At 43.9% G+C, this 19152-nt stretch overlaps 1 protein-coding gene across 1 annotated transcript in view; it reads left to right on the forward strand.

Annotated features, from left to right (window-relative positions):
- The first annotated feature begins 595 nt into the window (after positions 1 to 595).
- Positions 596 to 19152, forward strand: part of LOC122540862 — a 29524-nt gene continuing 10967 nt past the window's right edge. The window contains exons 1-7 of the mRNA XM_043677074.1: positions 596 to 757; positions 1159 to 1218; positions 3912 to 4052; positions 8182 to 8253; positions 8821 to 8914; positions 13739 to 13825; positions 14360 to 14497. Coding sequence (XP_043533009.1) covers positions 1172 to 1218; positions 3912 to 4052; positions 8182 to 8253; positions 8821 to 8914; positions 13739 to 13825; positions 14360 to 14497 — 579 coding nt within the window. The 5' untranslated portion in view covers positions 596 to 757; positions 1159 to 1171. The remainder of the gene's footprint in view (positions 758 to 1158; positions 1219 to 3911; positions 4053 to 8181; positions 8254 to 8820; positions 8915 to 13738; positions 13826 to 14359; positions 14498 to 19152) is intronic.

Here is a 19152-nt window from a genome sequence, read left to right on the forward strand (position 1 = left end):
CCCCCCGACCCCGCCCCCCGGCCCCGCCCCGGGTGATGGAGGCCGCCCCGGGGGTGCTCGGACTGCGGGACCCTGCTGAGGGGGAGGGGGAACAGGCCCTTCGGCCCATTGAGTGGACACCCACCCATCGCTAACCCAGCCAGACCTGCACATCCCTGGACAGTGGGAGGAGACCCCCCCACCCCAGGTTATAGTCCAGAGCACAGCCCCTTCACCAGGTGGAATCGAACCCGTGTCCCTGCTGCTATGGGGCCGCATTGCTGACCACAGCCACCCCATAACATTGGATCAGGGCTCTGGAGGATGTCCGGGTTGAGAGAGGTTGGCACAGCCTGCAGCCAACATTGGGCAGTGGTGGGTTGGCATGCTCGCAGCTTGTGATAGGAATTGAAGCTTTTTGCTTCATTGTGGAAGAGATGGCAGCTCATGTTAGACAGTGCAGAGACACTGGGGTTGAGAGTGTGGTGCTGGAAAAACAAAGCAGATCAAGCAGCGTCTGAGGAGCAGGAGAATCGATGTTTCGGGCAGAAGACCTTCATCAGGAAAAGGGCTCGTGAAGGGCTTATACCCGAAACATCGATTCTCCTGCTTCTCGGATGCTACCTGACCTGCTGGTCTTTTCCAGCACCACACTCAGGACTCTGCTCTCCAGTCTTCATTTTCTCCCAGTGCAGAGACACTGCAAGAACTGAGTGATTTGGAGCTGGGCTTCAACACCATGTGTGGAAGTGGATCCACTGTCCGTGATTGTCACAGGTAAATGATGGTGTTGTCGAGGAATCTGGGGTGGAGAGATGCACTGGAGAGCAGCTGGTGTTAGGGTGACAAATCCTGTTTGAAGTTTTAGACTGGACCCAAACTGAGGTAGTGCCATGGGAAATATTGAATAAATTGACTAGGTTATCTGACGTGTCTTGTTCCGCCATCAATACAATGTGTGAGTGTGACAATGTATTGTAAAAGCTGGCTGCATGTGAGAACAAAATTTAAAAGAAGGAGGTTCACTGTTACTTTCTCACAACAACTAAGGTGTGCCATAAATGCTGTCATTGTCAGGGGCATCCATTACATGTGAATCAGTATTTAAAAGGATTATGCTGTGTTGTGAATTTTTTTTTAGTTAATTAGTTAATCTGGTATTTGTTTCCACTAGGGTTTGTAACTGTGATTCATGGCATCTTTTAAAACTGAGAAAAACTGGACTGATCTACAGGAAAGGTAAAGTAAGTGTTTAAATAAAACAAAGATATTGTACATGTTTGAAATACAATCAAGAAGCTATGGAGAAACTCAGCAGGTCTGGCAGAAGCTGTGGAGAGAATAACTGAGTTATCATTGAGTTGAATACAACTTCCCCAAACAAGATTATTTCAGAGTACAATGAGACCTTGAGCAAATGATCCAGTAAACCAATGAATACCAGATGGCATTTAACTTAGCTGTGTTGCATTTTAGTAAGGCAAATACACTTAATGGTAAAGTCCTGGGGAGTGTTGCTGGACAGAGACCTTGGGCTTCAGGGTCATAGTTTCTTGGAAGTGGAGTCACAGGTAGACAGGGTGGGGAAGAAGATGTTTGATATGCTTGCCTTTGTTGGTCAGTGCATTACGTATAGGAGTTGGGATGTCATTTTGTTGCTGTACAGGACATTGGTTAGGCAGCTTCTGAAATACTGCCATCAATTCTGGTCTCTGTGTCATTGGAAAGACGTCGTTAGACTTAAAAAGATGCGGAAAAGGTTTACGAGGATGTTGCCAGGATTGGAGGGTTTGAGCTATAGGAAGAGGCTAAATAGGCTGGGGCTATTTTCCCTGGAGCAGCGGAGGCTGAGGGGTGACCTTATAGAGTTTTATAAAATCATGAGGGGCATTGATAGGGTGAATAGCCAAGGTCTTTCCCCAGGGAAGGGGAGTCCAATCTGTCAGTTGTCAGATTTGCTAAGTATTTTCAGCACTTTGTTTTGACTTCACAAAAGAGTGCAGTGTGTAGAATGGAAAATAATTCACTGAAACATCAATGGCAGTAATGGTCCATGGCACATTGCTTCGTCTGACTGTAATCAGCATAGAGGAGAAAGTGTGGACTGCAGATGCTGGAGAGTCAGAGGGCTTATGCCCGAGACATAGACACTTCTGGTCCTCAGATGCTGCCTGGCCTACTATGCTTTTCCAGCACCCCCCCCCTTTTCATCTCAGTAATCAGCATATGTCTGGAGAGGGTTTGTGTTGTGAGCTTCCTCAAAAATATTCCAGTTCCCCAACTCCCATTGGGAGACAGAGGCACACTCTCCATCCTATCCTCCTCCTCTTTCTCATCTCTGCGGGCTAAGTGCAGCTTATTGTGAAGCTGGAATTTTGTCCTGTATACCAGCAATCTTGTAGATGGCCTGACTATCTTGGACCGTGGCAGGAATATGAGTCGGGCAACACTGTGTATTCCATAATTTAAATCCCTCATTTCTATATAAACAACTTAAAAAAAGAAGGAACTTCCATTGTACAAGTAATCCATTCACACTATTAGTTGGAAAAGTTAAATATTTGTTTATTTGGTTCGATGCCTCCATTACAGATCCAATTCTTTTTAGTGACTTGGAAATTTTAATGTCATTTAGTGGTTAGTTGTAATTTTTAATCTGATGAGGTCTGTGGGACACCACCAGTTTTCTTTTTTACTTGAACTAAAAAAGAAAAACATAAGTCCAGCGCAATCTGTGGAAAAAGACACAGAATTCATGTTTTGAGTCTGGTTCTGAAGAAGAAGGATCATACTGAACTCAACGTTATCTGCCTCTCTCTCATTACAGATGCTGTCGGGCTTGCTGAGGTTCTCCAGCATATTTTCTTTTATTTTGGAGTTTCAGTATCCATATTACTTTGCTTTTATTTGAACAATCTTTTCACCAGTCCTTTCTTTTCAAAGTGCTTCATTTTGCTCACTTGCTATCTTGACATTTAATTGACTGCCATATTTAGTTTCCTGCAGAAATTAAACATTATAAAATGTTGTCATTACTGCTTTTTGCTTCTTGCAACGTAACCTTGAACCAACACAGACCCAACAACTGCTAATAGTAAGGGAAAAGACAGTGCCTCACCATTATGAGGGGAAGGAGCATCAGTGCCTGATAAAGCTCCTCTCTTTGCCTGCTACTCCTTGCTTTAGGTCACAAGGAGAGTGTACTGCAATGACCAATTCTATAGGCCTTTCTGATATTGAATGCTAAGAGGTTCAGTGAACTCTTGCAGTTTGCAATTATTTTGTGAATCTCTCAGCAATGTTGGGAAGAAATATCTGATCTGGAACATCCTCAGACCTTCAAAATATTCTGTTCCTTTAGATCTTAAAATTGACTTTTCCTTCTGATTGCATTTTCACTCATAATTATTTATTGAAGCTGTTTGTGGCAACTTGGTTATTTATTTTTGAGAAAACATTTACATTTTCGTAGCACCTTTCACAACCTCAGGATGTGACAAATTATTTTGCAGCCAATCAAATACTTTTTTGAAGAGATGACTGCTGTAATATAGGATACACAGAAGCCAGTTTGTGGGTAGCAATGCCACTTCAACGTGAACTTAATAACCAGATAATATCTATCTTGGTTTTGGTTGATGGAGAAATGTCAGCTATGCCATTAGAGAGAACTCCCTGCTATTTAAACAGCACCTTGGAATCTTTTATGTCCACTTGAGCGGGCAGATAGGACCTACATTTTATATCCCATCTTATGGTGCAACACAGCTTTGTGACTCCATTGGCAATGTTAGCCTACATTTTGTGCACAAGTGTTTTAGTTTGGGACTCCAATCCATGACCTGACTTGCGGAGTATGCTATCAGTGAGTTTAGACTCTTCAGGCTGTAATCCTGGACCAGGCTCTGAACAGATTGTCTATTTATCGGCAGTTTGAATCGTGTTCGACAGCAGCTCGGTCTGATTCCACGGGCAGAATGGGATAACTTTGTGCCTAGTGAACCTCCGCTTCGTGTTTGTTTAACCAGTCAGTGTGACAGATGGATGGCGCACACCCCATCAAACCTGCCCGGGTAAGCTCTTCTCAAATACTTACAGGAAATCTATGGAGAGAAAACAGAGTTAATGTTTCGACACTTAGCAGTTTTTTCCTGTGGAACAAAAGAATAAGAGGAGGCCATTCAGCCCTTCAGACCTGCCCAGCTATTTTAGATCATCCCTGATTACCTCCGTGAAGATATTTATCTCACTATCTCCATGTTCATTAATGTCATTAGTTTCCAGAACCTATCATTTTGTCTTGAGTCTTCTGATTAATTAAGCTGCACAGTCCTTTTGCAGAGAATTCCAGAGATTTACTGCCTTTTAAGTGAAGAAATTGCATGATGGTTCATTGGTTAGCACTGCTGCCTCACAGCACCAGGGACCTGGCTTCAATTCCATCCTAAGGCGACTGTGTGGAGTTTGCACATTCTCCCCATGTCTGCGTGGATTTCCTCCGGGTGCTGTGGTTTCCTCCCACAGTCCAAAGATGTGCAGGTCAGGTGAATTGGCCATGCTAAATTGTCCATAGTGTTAGGTGGATTAGTCAGAGGATAATGGGTCTGAGTGGGTTACTCTTCGGAGGGTCAGTGTGGATTTGTTGGGCTGAAGGACCTGTTTCCACACTGTAAGGAATCTTAATCATTCTTCCCGTGTCTACATGGATTTTCTCCAGTTGCTCCGGTTTCCTCCCACAGTCCAAAGATTTGGTGGATTGGCCGTGCTAAATTGCCTATAGTCCGGGCATCTGCAGGCTAGGTGGAAATGCAGGGTTACAGGGAAAGGGTAGGGGATTGGGTTTGGATGGTTGAAATGGACTTGATGGGCCAAATGGTTTAGGGATTCTGAGATTCTATTTCTTCTTAAATGCTCTACCCTTGTCCTGAGACTCTGTCCCCTGGTTCTTGACAGCAACCACAGAGACCATCATCCATATATACATTCTATCCTGCTTTCTAAGAATTTTGAAATTTTAAATGAGGTCGCCTCTCATTCTTTTAAAAGTCCCAGACTCCTAAATCTCTCCTCAAGACAATCCTGCCATCCTAAGATTTCATCTGATGAACCTCTGTTGCACTCCATCTATAACAATTATATATTTCCTTGTACAAGGAATCCAGAACTGTCCCCAATAATCCAGATGAGTTCTCTGGAAATGAAGCCCAGTCTACCAGTACTTTACAATTTCTCACTCCAACTTGATGCGACCTTTAGTGACTCATGGACAAAGACACCCAGATCCCTCAGGAATTCCCAACAGGATTGATCTTTTACAAATCCAGGTTGACTCTGCATAATGTTATCATTTCCTTTTATAATAGATTCTAACATTGTCCCAGCTGCCGGTGTCAAGCTCATACTTGTCCTTAGTAGCAGTAGTCTGTTCATCTCTGTTCTCATTCTTTCTCCCTCCTTAAATAGCAGGATTACATTTACCACCTTCCAGTTTGCAGGTTACAGAATCATGAAATCATAGAACCCACCAGAGCATGCACTGTCTATTATTACCTCCTTCAACACTCTGGGATAAAACTTATCTGGTCCAGGAGATTTATCAACCCTCCATCCTGATAACTTTTCAAGTGCTACCTCCTTACATTTTGCTCTTCACTTCCACAAGTAACTGATCGAGGATTGGTTGACTGGCAGAAGGCAGAAAGTGGAAATAATGGGGTCTTTTTCAGGATGACTAGTAGAGCTCTGCAGGGTCCAGTGCTGGGATCGCAACTATCCATGTTATCCATTATTAATCTGGACGAAGAAACTGAGGGTATTATTGCTAAGTCTGTAGATTACACAAAGATAACTGGAGGGACAGGTAGAGTTGAGAAGGCAGGGAGGCTGCAGAAGGACTTGGACCGGCTAGGAGAGTGGGCAATACAATATGGCAAAGTGAGGTTTTGCACCTTGGTAAGAAGAATAGAGGCGCAGACTATATTCTAAACAAGGAAAGGCTTTAGAAACCTGAAGCTCAAAGGGCCTTAGGAGTCCTAGTTCAAGATTCAGTTAAAGTTAACATGCAGGTTCAGTTGGCAGTTAGGAAGGCAAATACAGTATTAGCATTCATTTTGAGAGGGCTAGAATATGAGAGCAGGGATGAATTGCTGAGGCTGTAACAGGCTCTGGTCAGCCCGCTTTGGAGTACTGGGAGCAGTTTTGGGCCTTGTTATTAGGGAAGGATCTGCTGGAGTTGGAGGGGTCCAGGAGACGTTTATAACAATGATCTCTGGGATGAAGGGCTTGTTATATGAGGAGAAGTTGAAGACTCTGGGTATGTACTCAGTGGAGATTAGAAGGATGAGGGGGAATCTGATTGAAATTTACAGAATACTGAGAGGCCTGATAGAGTCAACTTGGAGAAGATGTTTCCACCAGTAGGAGAGACTAGGACCTGAGGGCACAGCCTCAGAGTGAAGGGGACGATCCTTTAGAACTGAAATAAGGAGGAATTTTTCACTCAGAGGTAGGTAAATCTATAAAACTCATTGCTGCAGAGCGCTGTGGAGGCCAAGTCATTGAGTGTATTTAAGACAGAGATAGATAGTTTCTTGATTAGCAAGAGGATCAAGGGTTACATGGAGAAGGCAGGAGGATGAAGTTGAGAAACATACCAGCCATGATAGAATGGTGGGGCAGACTATGGCCCGAATGGCCTAATTCTGCTCCAGTATGTTATGTTCTAAGTTGCTTGATCACCTTTTATGTTTCCTGGAGATCTTCTGTCTTCTTTTGCGACCCAAAACATGAACTCTGTTTCTCACTTCACAGATACTGTCAGACGTGCTGAGGTTCTCCAGCAATTTAACGTTTTGTTTCAGATTTCCAGCAAAGTACGATGCTTATTTTCTCTGCCATTTGCCTGCCTCTTCACTGTAAAGTCTCCTATCACCACCTGTAACGTGTTCATGTTTATCCTTGTTATCTTATTCCTTTCATATATTGAGACATTTATGTTCCATTACAACCTGCATTCATATTCTCTTCTCCCTTTCTGAACCTTTCTCTCAGCCCTACTTGGCTGTCAGTGCATCAGGCTCGTCACTGTAAAGCCACTTCCGTTGTTCTAATGCAATCCTGAACTTCTTTCATTAACAGTGGTTGATTCTCCTTTCCCTTTAGATTAGATCTAAGATCTAGATTAGATTCCCTACAGCATGGAAACAAGCCCTTTGGCCCAACCACTCCACATCGACCCTCCAAAGATTTGCCCACCCAGACTCATTTCCTTTTGACTAATGCACCTAACACTATGGGCAATTTAGCATGGCCAATCCACTCTAACGTGCACATCTTTTGGACTGTGGAAGGAAACCCACGCAGACACTGGGGAGAATGTGCAAACTCCACACAGAGAGTCGCCCAAGGCCAGAATTGAACCCGGGTCCCTCGCGCTGTGTGGTAGCAGTGCTGACCAATGAGCCACTTGTCCTTCAGATGAATGTGTATTTGTTGTAGACCTTGTAGTATTTCTTCAAATGTCAGCCATTGAGGAACAGACTACATTATCTAAGTTATTGAATGTTTTGGGTGAATTCTCTCATTCGAAGAAAAGTCCACCTCCACTATCCAATCATTTTACTGTTTTGAACAGTACTTCATTTTGTATAATCAAAGGAATACACATCAAAATTATGTAGTGTTTCATCCAGTGACAACGCATTAGGAATCTTCAAGTGCAACATCACTGATAGAACATATAACAATACAGCGCAGTACAGGCCCTTCGGCCCTCAATGTTGCACTGACCAGTGGAACCAATCTGAAGCCCTACGTTATTCCATTCTTGGCCATATGTTTATCCATATAGACCACATCAACCTACCCTCATCCACCTGTTTGGTTACCATCTCAAAGAGCTCTATAAGGTTCCTTTTAAAGAAACCTGAAGAAAGCTCGATATGTCCATGAATGTAGAAGAAATGAGATCCAGAACTGCTGCCAGGCATCCTCATGGTACTCTGGAACAGTCTCGTAATTGGTGGCTTTCTGGTCAGTCCCACTCCTCTCTGCTCCTGCCCTGTTCCTCCCCTGGCCCTTACCCCCTCCCTGTACCTCCTCCCTCTGTGTTGTGGGATGTTGTATACAGATGCTTTCTTGGAATTAGCTGGGTGATCATTTCCTCGTCTGCACTAATTTGCTGACTCAGGCTCTTGATTACAGGCTCCACACCAATGTCAGACGGGTTCCCCAGCGAGAGGCTCCCCCACTGTTCTCTGGAAAGACCAATGGCAAGTAAGTGGAATGAGCACTTGGTTTAAATTAATAAGAAAATGCTATTAAAATAATAGCAAACTATGAGAAGATTTTGCATAAAATAAGATTTATTACCTATAGCACCTTCTTAAAATGTTTGGCCTCGGTCACAGAAGGAAATATTTTAAGCCCTATGTGTCATAGCTGCTACTACACTGTTTTTGTATAAGTACATTTCTAAATTACCCAGTGTATCTCTGGATAAAACCTTACTCTCTCCTCTACTATTGACCTTACCTGAATCTAGAAACACCAGCATGACTGTCTCTCTGACCTGTGTAATATTCAGAATGGCTAAAGTATGTGACATCAAATGAATAACATCACAGCTATCACTTTGGATGGAATGTGACAGCATTTTGCAATCCCACAAACAGCAGTGAAATAAATGATTAGTTAATCAGTTTTTGTTGGCATTTGGTCAGGAAGGAATGCTAGAATTTTTGTCACAGTTGATATGAATGCATTATTATTCTAATGCCGGGCTGTTTAATGACGATGTACAGTCTCAACGGTTTGTTGACCATGGATCTATCCTTCAAGCAGAAAAGAAGCTCTGAGGAAGCAGCCACTTGGTAAACATAAACGTTCCAGTGTTCCGGATGCTGCCATGATTATCTCCTCTGATCTCCCATTGGAGGTATGAATCCACCAGAGCAATTTTGACATTTATTTCTGTCTGTATTCTGAAAGCATTATGTTGCTTTTTATTTTCTCAGAGAGGAGCTTTATAATTCCAGTGCTGTCTTCTTTACCAGGCCCTTTCAGCCCATCATATCTGGCCATCAATTTTAATCCCATTTCCCAGCACCCAGATTGCAATCTTTCAGTTTACAGCATTTCAGATGCAGATCACATTTTTTTTTTGAGTTCTTGTCAAAAAGCTTAAGGATGAAAGAAAAAGCTTATTTCTGTATAACCTGAGAATCTGGTAAAATGCTTTACTGCCAGTGAACTCAAGTTGGAGAATCCCTCTGTGCTACTCTGCTCTTATTATTGTTTCTGCTGTTATTTGTACTGTTGGGGCATTGACTTCTGCACTTTAAAGGGGTATCAACCTAACCTTTGTTTAATTTTAACATAACGGGCTGCATTTGAAATATGGAGAGTGTACTGTGGGAGCTTGTGATTGGGTCTTAGAGTCATGGTGTCATAGAGATGTACAGCATGGAAACAGACCCTTCGGTCCAACCCGTCCATGCTGACCAGATATCCCAACCCAATCTAGTCCCACCTGCCAGCACTCGGCCCATATTCCTCCAAACCCTTCCTATTCACATACCCATCCAAATGCCTCTTAAATGTTGCAATTGTACCAGCCTCCACCACTTCCTCTGGCAGTTCATTCCATACACGTACCACCCTCTGCGTGAAAACGTTGCCCTGTAGGTCTCTTTTCCCTATAGCTCAGATCTTCCAACCCTGGCAACATCCTTGTAAATCTTTTCTGAACCCTTTCAAGTTTCACAACATCTTTCCGATAGGAAGGAGACCAGAATTGCACGCAATATTCCAACAGTGGCCTAATGAATGTCCTGTACAGCCGCAACATGACCTCCCAACTCCTGGACTCAATACTCTGACCAATAAAGGAAAGCATACCAAACGCCTTCTTCACTATCCTATCTACTTGCGACTCCACTTTCAAGGAGCTATGAACTTGTACTCCAAAGTCTCTTTGTAAAGCAACACTCCCTAGGACCTTACCATTAAGTGTATAAGTCCTGCTAAGATTTGCTTTTCCAAAATGCAGCACCTCGCATTTTTCTGAATTAAACTCCATCTGCCACTTCTCAGCTCATTGGCTCATGTGGTCCAGATCCTGTTGTAATCTGAGGTAACCCTCTTCGCTGTCCACTACACCTCCAATTTTGGTGTTATCTGCAAATTTACTAACTGGATCTCTTATGCTCACATCCAAATCATTTATGTAAATGACAAAAAGTAGAGGGCCCAGCACCGATCCTTGTGGCATTGTGACTGACAGTATTTGAGTTAATGCAGATCCAAATACAGAAGGGATTTCAAGATAGCCTGACTTCAGATTCCAGCAAAAATATTTCGAAGTATTTCTAAGTTGATCTTCCTGAAGTTAGTATGTTCAAGATGTTTGGGATATAGGGAGAGGCTGAATAGGCTGGGACTATTTTCCCTGGAGCGTTGGAGGCTGAAGGGTGACCTTATAGAGGTTTATAAAATCATGAGGGACATGCATACAGTCAATACTCAAAGTCTTCTCCCCAGGGTAGTGGACATAGGTTTAAGGTAAGAGGGGAAAGATTTAAAAGGGACCTGAGGGGCAATGTTTTCACGCAGAGGGTGGTGCATGTTTGGAATGAGCTGCCAGAGGAAGTGGTGGGGGATGGTACAATTACAACATTTAAAAGGCATCTGGATGGGTATATGAATAGGAAGGTTTTAGAGGGATATGGGCCAAATGTTGGCAAATAGAACTAAATTAATTTAAGATATCTGGTCAGCATGGACGAGTTGGACCAAAGTGCTGTATGTGTCTTTAACTCTGACTCTCAGTCTTGAAATTATGATCACTTTTGTGATGTAGGAAACACCATAGCTTACCTGCTAACAATATTCTGCTTTATTGAGGTTGTTGAAAGGATATACTTTCCTAGCTTAGCAGACAGAACTTCCAGATCATCTTCCGATTTTGCAATTTTTTATATCCTGCTGACAAGGCCTCAGTTTTAAAATCACATCTGATAGTGCAGTTCTTGAGTGAGACTTGACCCAGAAACCTCTGAGTGGTGAGAATGCTGCTACTGAGCCACAGCTGACATCTGGTTCTTATGTTTACTCTGTTCAGTGCCAGTTATTTACCACAAAGGTTAACACCTGCATTAAAATAGAGCACAGAGAAATTTAGCAAAGATTCATTAAGTATTTGTGCAAGAGCAGCCCTGACTGTAATTTGCCGCCCATGAAGTTTATGAAAATAAAACTAATCTTTGGAGTTGTGCACAAAATGTGAAAGGTGGCCAGAAATTATACTAGGTTCACTACTTCAGACAGATTCAGTGAACGCACGATCTGTGCTTCAGTGGAGGCTATGCAGAGTACAGATTGTAATGCTAATTCTGTGTGCAGAATTGGTGAAGATGTCATATATAACTAAATTCTAAAGTAGCTTGGCTTTATTTGGCCTGTTCAGGATCACACCGGGCCATTAGGAGCAAGTGAAAACCATTTGGCCGCTTGAGTCTGCCATGGCTGCTCTAATTGTGGCCTCAACTCCACTTTACCCCCTGTCCCCATCAACTCAGACTCCCTTATCAGTCAATAATCGATCCAACTCTGCCTTGAGTGTATTTAATGTTTTCTGGGGAGAATTTCACACGATAATGGCCCTCTGAAAAAAGAAAGAATCCTCACCTTGGTATTAAATAGGGACTCCTAATTTTTAAACTCTGTCCTCAAATTCGAGACTCTCCCTCATGTCCCCAAGTGGAAACACCCTCTTATCATCTTCCTGTCTAGTGTCTTGGTCTTTTATGTTTCAATTTGATCATTCCTCATTCTTTGGAACTCCAGTGGGTAGAGGTCCAACTTGTTCAACCTTTCCTTGTTATTTAACCTCTGCACCCGAGATTCCATCACTTCTCTGGACTGCCTTAAGCCAGGAGGCCAAAATTGTACTCTGTATCCAGACGAGATCTCACTAAGGGTCTGTACAGCTATGGAACATGTGCCAACTTTTAGACAAGATTCCCTTTATCTAAATGCAAACATTGTCAAATGACAAACGAATGCCTTCCTCCTCACCCACTATACATGATTTTGTGATGAATTAGCCAAGACGCCAGATCGCTCTGTGCCCCTGAGTTCTATAATCTCTGATATTTAAATAACATTTGGCTTTTAGAAACATTAACAATAAGAGCAAGAGTAAGCCTTTCAGCCAACCAACCCAGCTCCACCATTCACCCTGATCATGACTGTTCCTCTACCTTAACAGCATACACCTGCTGTCTCCCTATACCTCTTGATGTCTTTTGCATTGAGAAGTCTTATCTATTTCTTTCTTAAATACGACCAGGGACTAGGTCTCCACAGCCTTCTGTAGCACAGAGTTCTGCAGGTTCACCACATTCTGTGAAGAAATCTCTCCTCATCTATCCCCATGTCTTTGCTGTCCTTTCTGCCAAAGTGGACAAGTTCACAGCTTTCACAATTATCTTCCATCAAACGCATTTTTGCCCACTCAATTAACCTATTTAAATTCCTTTTACAGGGTCTTTCAAAGTTTGTGCAAAGATTTGTAGCTCGGGTGCTCGTTGTTGTGGTTCTGTTCGCCGAGCTGGAAGTTTTTGTTGCAAACGTTTCGTCCCCTGGCTAGGCGACATCATCAGTGCTTGGGAGCCTCCTGCGAAGCGCTTCTTTGATGTTTCCTCCGGTGTTTATAGTGGTCTGTCCCTGCCGCTTCCGGTTGTCAGTTTCAGCTGTCCGCTGTAGTGGTTGGTATATTGGGTCCAGGTCGATGTGTTTGTTGATGGAGTTTGTGGATGAATGCCATGCCTCTAGGAATTCCCTGGCTGTTCTCTATATAGGACAAACAGGAAGACAGCTAACTATCCGCATACATGAACATCAACTAGCCACGTAACGACACGACCAGCTATCCTTAGTAGCCACACACGCAGACAACAAGCAACATGAATTCGACTGGGGCAACACTAACATTATAGGGCAAGCCAGACAGAGAACAGCCAGGGAATTCCTAGAGGCATGGCATTCATCCACAAACTCCATCAACAAACACATCGACCTGGACCCAATATACCAACCACTACAGCGGACAGCTGAAACTGACAACTGGAAGCGGCAGGGACAGACCACTATAAACACCGGAGGAAACATCAAAGAAGCGCTTCGCAGGATGCTCCCAAGCACTGATGATGTCGCCTAGCCAGGGGACGAAACGTTTGCAACAAAAACTTCCAGCTCGGCGAACAGAACCACAACAGGGTCTTTATAACCTATTTTCCTACTTACCTTTGTGTTGCCAGCAAATTTAGCTGCCATTCACTCAGTCTATAATAAATGTTAAGTTTACTGGCCTATGGTTTCCTGTAGGTTGTTCTTCAGTTGAATTTAAATTTTACCGGTTGCTATGACAGGATTTGAACCAGGTCTCTTGTTCCTGGAATAGTTCCCTGGGATTATTAGTCTATTAACATTACCACTACACCACAATTTCTCGCAATCAGTTTGTGAATTCAAATTCCAATGAAATATTGAAGGACTTGGATGTAAAAGATCTCATGGCATTGCCTGAAGAAGATCACGAAAGTCCTACTGTCCCAGCCAACATTGCTCTCTCTCAATAAGCAAGACCAAAAACAGATTCACTTGTTGCCCGTGGGATCATACAGTGCTTAATTGTCTAAACCTGAAAGTCCTAAGAGAGGAAGCAAGACTATTTGAAATTTTCTGCATTTATTTTCAGAACCGCTGCTCAATGAGACAACAAGCACATGAAAGCAGCAAGAAGGGGTCACCAGGAACTGGGGGTCACAGCTCAGGACTTCAGCGGGTAAGAGAGAAAGGATTTCCCTTCCTGGTCATTACTGAATTTGCTTATCTTCAGAGGAGTGGGTCCTAACTCTTACATTATGCCCCAGGAGACAGCTGGAGTGATAAAGAAACAGATGCAGTCCAATGCACACAAACACACACATAGACAGAGCCCCAAATGGACAGATACACTACTCTTATGGATGTACAAAGTACAAGTCAGGAACATGTATTTTATTCCTCTTTAATGCTTTGGGGCATTTGCTTGACCAGCAGAGAGGCATTCGGTGCCAGGCTTGCTCCAATTTTCTCTGCTGATCCATTTGCTGAGGTAGAGTACCCAGGGGAAGGAGTCCTTCCTCACTGTGTGGCATTGATTTTGGGGAGGAGGGGTGGGGTTTCCCTGCCACAATGCAGTCAGGCAGTGGCAAGATTTGTGGGGAGCAGGACTAGTGGTGGGAGGGCAGGGAGAACTGTCTCTACGTGTGATCCTCACACAGCAATGATGTGTCTTTTTAGCTGTGTGACTTTATCCCATCTGATCGTCTTGTAGGAACATGCAGCATTTAGTTTCTTCAAGGAAAACCAGTCGTTTGCCTGGAACTTTGTTGATTGGTTCATTTTGGAGATGCTTGAAGATGAGTTGGTGCCTGATACCTTGATGGAAGTGCTGTCCCATGATGTTACTAAGGTACTGCATACAACTCCACTGTTTCAAATGCTGCACAATCCAGGTCCAAGGGTACAAACACAGAGAATGTTGCAGGCATTCATTGCAGCACCACAGTAGCTTAGTGGTTAGCACTGCTGCCTTATAATGCCAGGATTTGATTCCAATCTCAGGTGACTGGTGGCGTTTGCACATTCTCCCAATGTCTGAATGGGTTACTGCCGGGTGCTCCAGTTTCCTCCCACAGTCCAAAGATGTGCAGGTTAGGTGGATTGGTCATGCTGAATTGCTCACAGTGTGCAGGGATGTGCAGGCTAGATGGATTAGTCATGGGAAATGCAGGGATACAGTATGGGAGTATATGGATGGGAAGCTCTTCAGAGGGTCAGTATGGACTCAATGGGCCAAATGGCCTGCATCCACACTGTAGGGATTCTATGATTCTGAGGTTTGGTAGCATCTGCAGAGAGAGAAAAACAGTTCATGTTTTGAATCCAGTATAACTCCTGTTCAGAAGTGGTAAAACAATGATGCCTTGTAATATGAATAATATTCATGGAGTTTAGCAGTGCAGAAACCAGCCTTACTGCTCCGTGCTGGTGTTCTGCTCCACATGAGCTTTCTCCCACCGTACTGTCAATTCTATCCTTTTCCAATCTCTCTTGTGTTAGCTTCCCTTGTGCTAGTCCCCTCAACAATTCCCTCTGGTAGTAATTCCAGTCTCACCACGCTAGATAAAACAGTTTCTTCTGAATTCCCAGTTGGATTTATTAGTGACTTTCTGGTGTTTATGGTCCCCCTACAAGTGGAAACGTCTTTATGTCTACTCTGTAATGCCCCTCGTAGTTTAAAGACCCCAATTGGTCATCCTGCAGCCTTTACTTTTTAGGAGGAAACATTCTTGCCTATTTAGAATTTCCTGATTGTTGTAACCTTTCAGACGATATCTTTCAGTCAACCTCTTTCTCACTTTACCTGATGCCTCTGTATTCACGTGCTGTAATTCAAGTGAAGATTAATGAAACTATATGAAGAACAACTGTGTACAGTGAGGTCGAAATGTTAGACTCTCGGATGTATTCATTAGCCTTCACCTACTGGGAAAAAACGTGAATGAAGTGCAAGGAAATTAGAAAGGTGTAAAAACTATAGACAATTTCACTGCTTTCAATATGGACTTGAGAGTAGCAGTGTAAAGGGCAGACAAAGGGAGGAAATTTCCAAGTGTGTTTCTGCCCCAAGAAGCATGGAGGTATTTTTCAATGTTTTTGGGGAATAAGGTGGGTTGGGTCTTGAGGTGAACATGTCGTGAATAGTTAGGGAACAGTAAGGTTTAGGTTAGATATTGAAAAGGACAAGGAAGGATTGATTTTTATAAGGGTATAACCAGATAAATTGGAATCAGCAATTGGAAGAATGTACTGCCTTTAAAGAAGAGGTGGTTTGGGTACAGACAAGGTCCATTTCCAAACAGGAGAGGTCATACAGAGATCTAGATCTCCCTGGATATGAGACCGAGACAGCAAGAAAGCTTAAGCAGATAAAGGGGATGGCTCAGGTTAATAATATGAGTAGAATCAAGCTAACTATAGGAAGTTCAACGGGAAAACAGAAACAAAAAGGAAAGAGGGGTGGGAAGAGAGTAGCGGCTTACACTAAAACATTTGCAGCAATTCAGATACTGAAGTGTTCCATGCAGGAAGATTTGGAAAACACCCAGGCTTAGCAACTGGTAAGTAACACATGGTAGGCAGTGACCACCTCCAACAAGAGAGAATCTAAAAATTGCCCCTTGACATTCAATGGCGTTACTGTTATTGAATCCCCCAGTTTCAACATCCTGGATGTTACCATTGACCAGAAACGGAACTGAATTTGCCCCGTAAATCCTGTGGCCTCAAAAGCAGATAGGGTGAAGAGTGACCATTGGGGTAAGGCATAGAAGCCAGAAAGAATCAGTACTGTTTGGAGGGCATTGCAATTTAATTATTGTGTAACAAATGGAACCATCTTATACCAACTCTCTTGACCATGATTACTTAACCACAAAGTGAAGCCGATCTATTAGGGTGTGTACTGTCTCTCTATCTCACCAAATACCATTAGTATCTTGAACAGAGTTCACAAGGTGGGATATTGCTATCTAGGCCAGCATTCGTTCCTTATCCCTAAATGCCCAGAAGTCATTTCATAATCAACCACTTTGCTGTGGGCCTAAAGTTACATGTAGGCTGGATGAGGTAAGGAGTTTTAAAAAAGAAGCATTTATTCATTTTGTAGGATGTGGGCATTGCTGGCTGGCCAGCATTTATTGCCCATCTCTAGTTGCCCTTGAGAAGGTGTGGCTGAGCTGCCTTCTTGAACCACTGCAGTCCACCTGCTGTGGGTTGATCCACACTGCCATTAGGGAGGGAATTCCAGGATTTTGACCCAGTGACAGTGAAAGAACGGCGATATATTTCCAAGTTAGGATGTTGAGTTGCTTGGAAGGGAACTTGAAGGGAGTGGTGTTCCCATGTATCTGCTGCCCTTGTCCTTTTAGATGGAAGTGGTTGTGGGTTTGGAAGGTGATGTGTGAGGATCTTTGGTGAATTTCTGCCATGCACCTTGTAGATGGTGCACACTGCTGCTACTGAGTGTCAGTGGTGGAGGGAGTGGATGTTTGTGAATGTGGTACCAATCAAGCGGCTGCTTTGTCCTGGATGGTGTCAAGCTTCTTGAGTGTTGTCCATCACAGTCCTGACTTTTGCCTTGTAGATGTTGGACAGGTTTTCAGGAGTCAGGAAGTGAGGTACTCATTGCAGTATTCCTAGCCTCTGACCTGCTCATGTAGCCACTGCGTTTATGTGGTGAATCCAGTTGAGTTTCTGATCACTGATAACTCCCAGGATGTTGATAGTGGGGGATTCTGTAATGGTAACACCATTGAATGTCAAGGGGCGGTGGTTAGACTGTCTCTTGTTGGTGATAGTCACAGCCTAGCATTTGTGTGGTGTGAAGGTTACTTGCCAGTTGTCAGCCCAAGCCTGCAGATTATCCAGATCTTGTTGCATTTGGACACAGACTGCTTCAGTATCTGAGGAGTTGCGAATGGTGCTGAACATTGTGCAATCATTGGCAAACACCCCCACTTCTGGCCTTATGATGGAAGGAAGGTCATTTGTTGAAGTAGCTGAAGATGGTTGGGCCTAGGACATTACCCTGAGGAAAGCCTGCAGAGATGTCCTGGAGCTGAGACAACTGATCTCCAATAACCACAACCATCTTCCTATGTGTCAGGTATGACTCCAACTACCGGAGAGTTTGCCCCCTGATACCCATTAACTCCAGTTTTGCTAGGGCTCCTTGATACTACACTCAGTCGAATACAGCCTTGACATCAACGGCTGTCTCTCTCCCTCCCCTCTGGAATCCACCTCTTTTGTCCATGTTTGAACCAAGGCTGTAATGAGGTCAGGAGCTGAGTGACCCTGGGGGAACCCGAACTTGGTGTTACTGAGCAGGTTATTGCTGAGCAGGTGCTGCTTGATAGCACCGTAAATGACACCTTCCATCACTTTACTGAGGATGGAGAATAGACTGATGGGGCGGTAATTGGCTCATTTGGATTTGTCCTACTTTTTATGTACAGGGCATAGTTGGGCAATTTTCCACGTTATCAGGTAGATGCCAGTATTGAAGCTGTACTGGAATAGCTTAGCTAAGGGAGTGGCACATTGTGGAGCACAAGTCTTCAGTACGATTGCCAGAATATTGTCAGGGCCAGTAGCCTTTGCAGTATCCAGTGTCTTCAGCTGTTTCTTAATGTCACACGGAGTGAGTCAAACTGGCTGAAGACAGGTATCTGTCACGCTGAGGATTGCTGGAGGAGGCTGAGATGGATCATCCACTCGCCACTTCTGGCTGAAAATGCTGCGACAGCTTCAGCCTTATCTTTTGCCCTGATGTGATGGGCTGTTCCATCATTGAGGATGGGGATATTTGTGGAGCCTCCTCCTCCAACAAGTTCTTTGATCATCCATCACCATTCACGACTGGATGTGGCAGGACAGCGGAGCTTAGATCTGATCCATTGGTAGTGGGATCACTTAGCTCTGTCTATCACTTGCTGCTTATACTGTTTGACACGCAAGTTGTCCTGTTTGGTAGCCTCACCAGGTTGACACCTCATCTTCAGGTTTGCCTGATGCTGCCCCAGGCAGGCCCTCCTACACTCTCCATTGAACCCGGATTGATCCTCTGGCTTGATGGTAATGGTTGAGTGGGGGACATGCCGGGCCATGAGGTTACAGATTGTGCTGGAGTACAGTTCTGCTGCTGTTGATGGCCCACATTACCTCATGAATGCCTAGTCTTGAGCTACTAGATCTGTTTGAAGTCTTGTCCCATTTAGCATGGTGATAGTGCCACACAACACTATGGAGGGTATTCTCAATGTGAAGGTGGGACTGTGTCCACAAGGACTGTGCAGTGGTCACTCTTACCGATACTGTCATGGACAGATACACCTGCAATTGGCAGCTTAGTAAGGGTGGGGACAGGTATGTTTTTTTCCCTCTTGTTGTTTCCCTCACCACCTGCCGCAGACCCAGTCTAGCAGTTAGGTGCTTTAGGACCCGACCAGCTTGAACAGTAGTACTGCTGCCAAGCCACTCTCGGTGATGGACATTGAGATC

The sequence above is a fragment of the Chiloscyllium plagiosum genome, chromosome 36 (genome assembly GCF_004010195.1).
Source record: "Chiloscyllium plagiosum isolate BGI_BamShark_2017 chromosome 36, ASM401019v2, whole genome shotgun sequence".
In the NCBI taxonomy this organism is placed as follows: Eukaryota; Metazoa; Chordata; class Chondrichthyes; order Orectolobiformes; family Hemiscylliidae; genus Chiloscyllium; species Chiloscyllium plagiosum.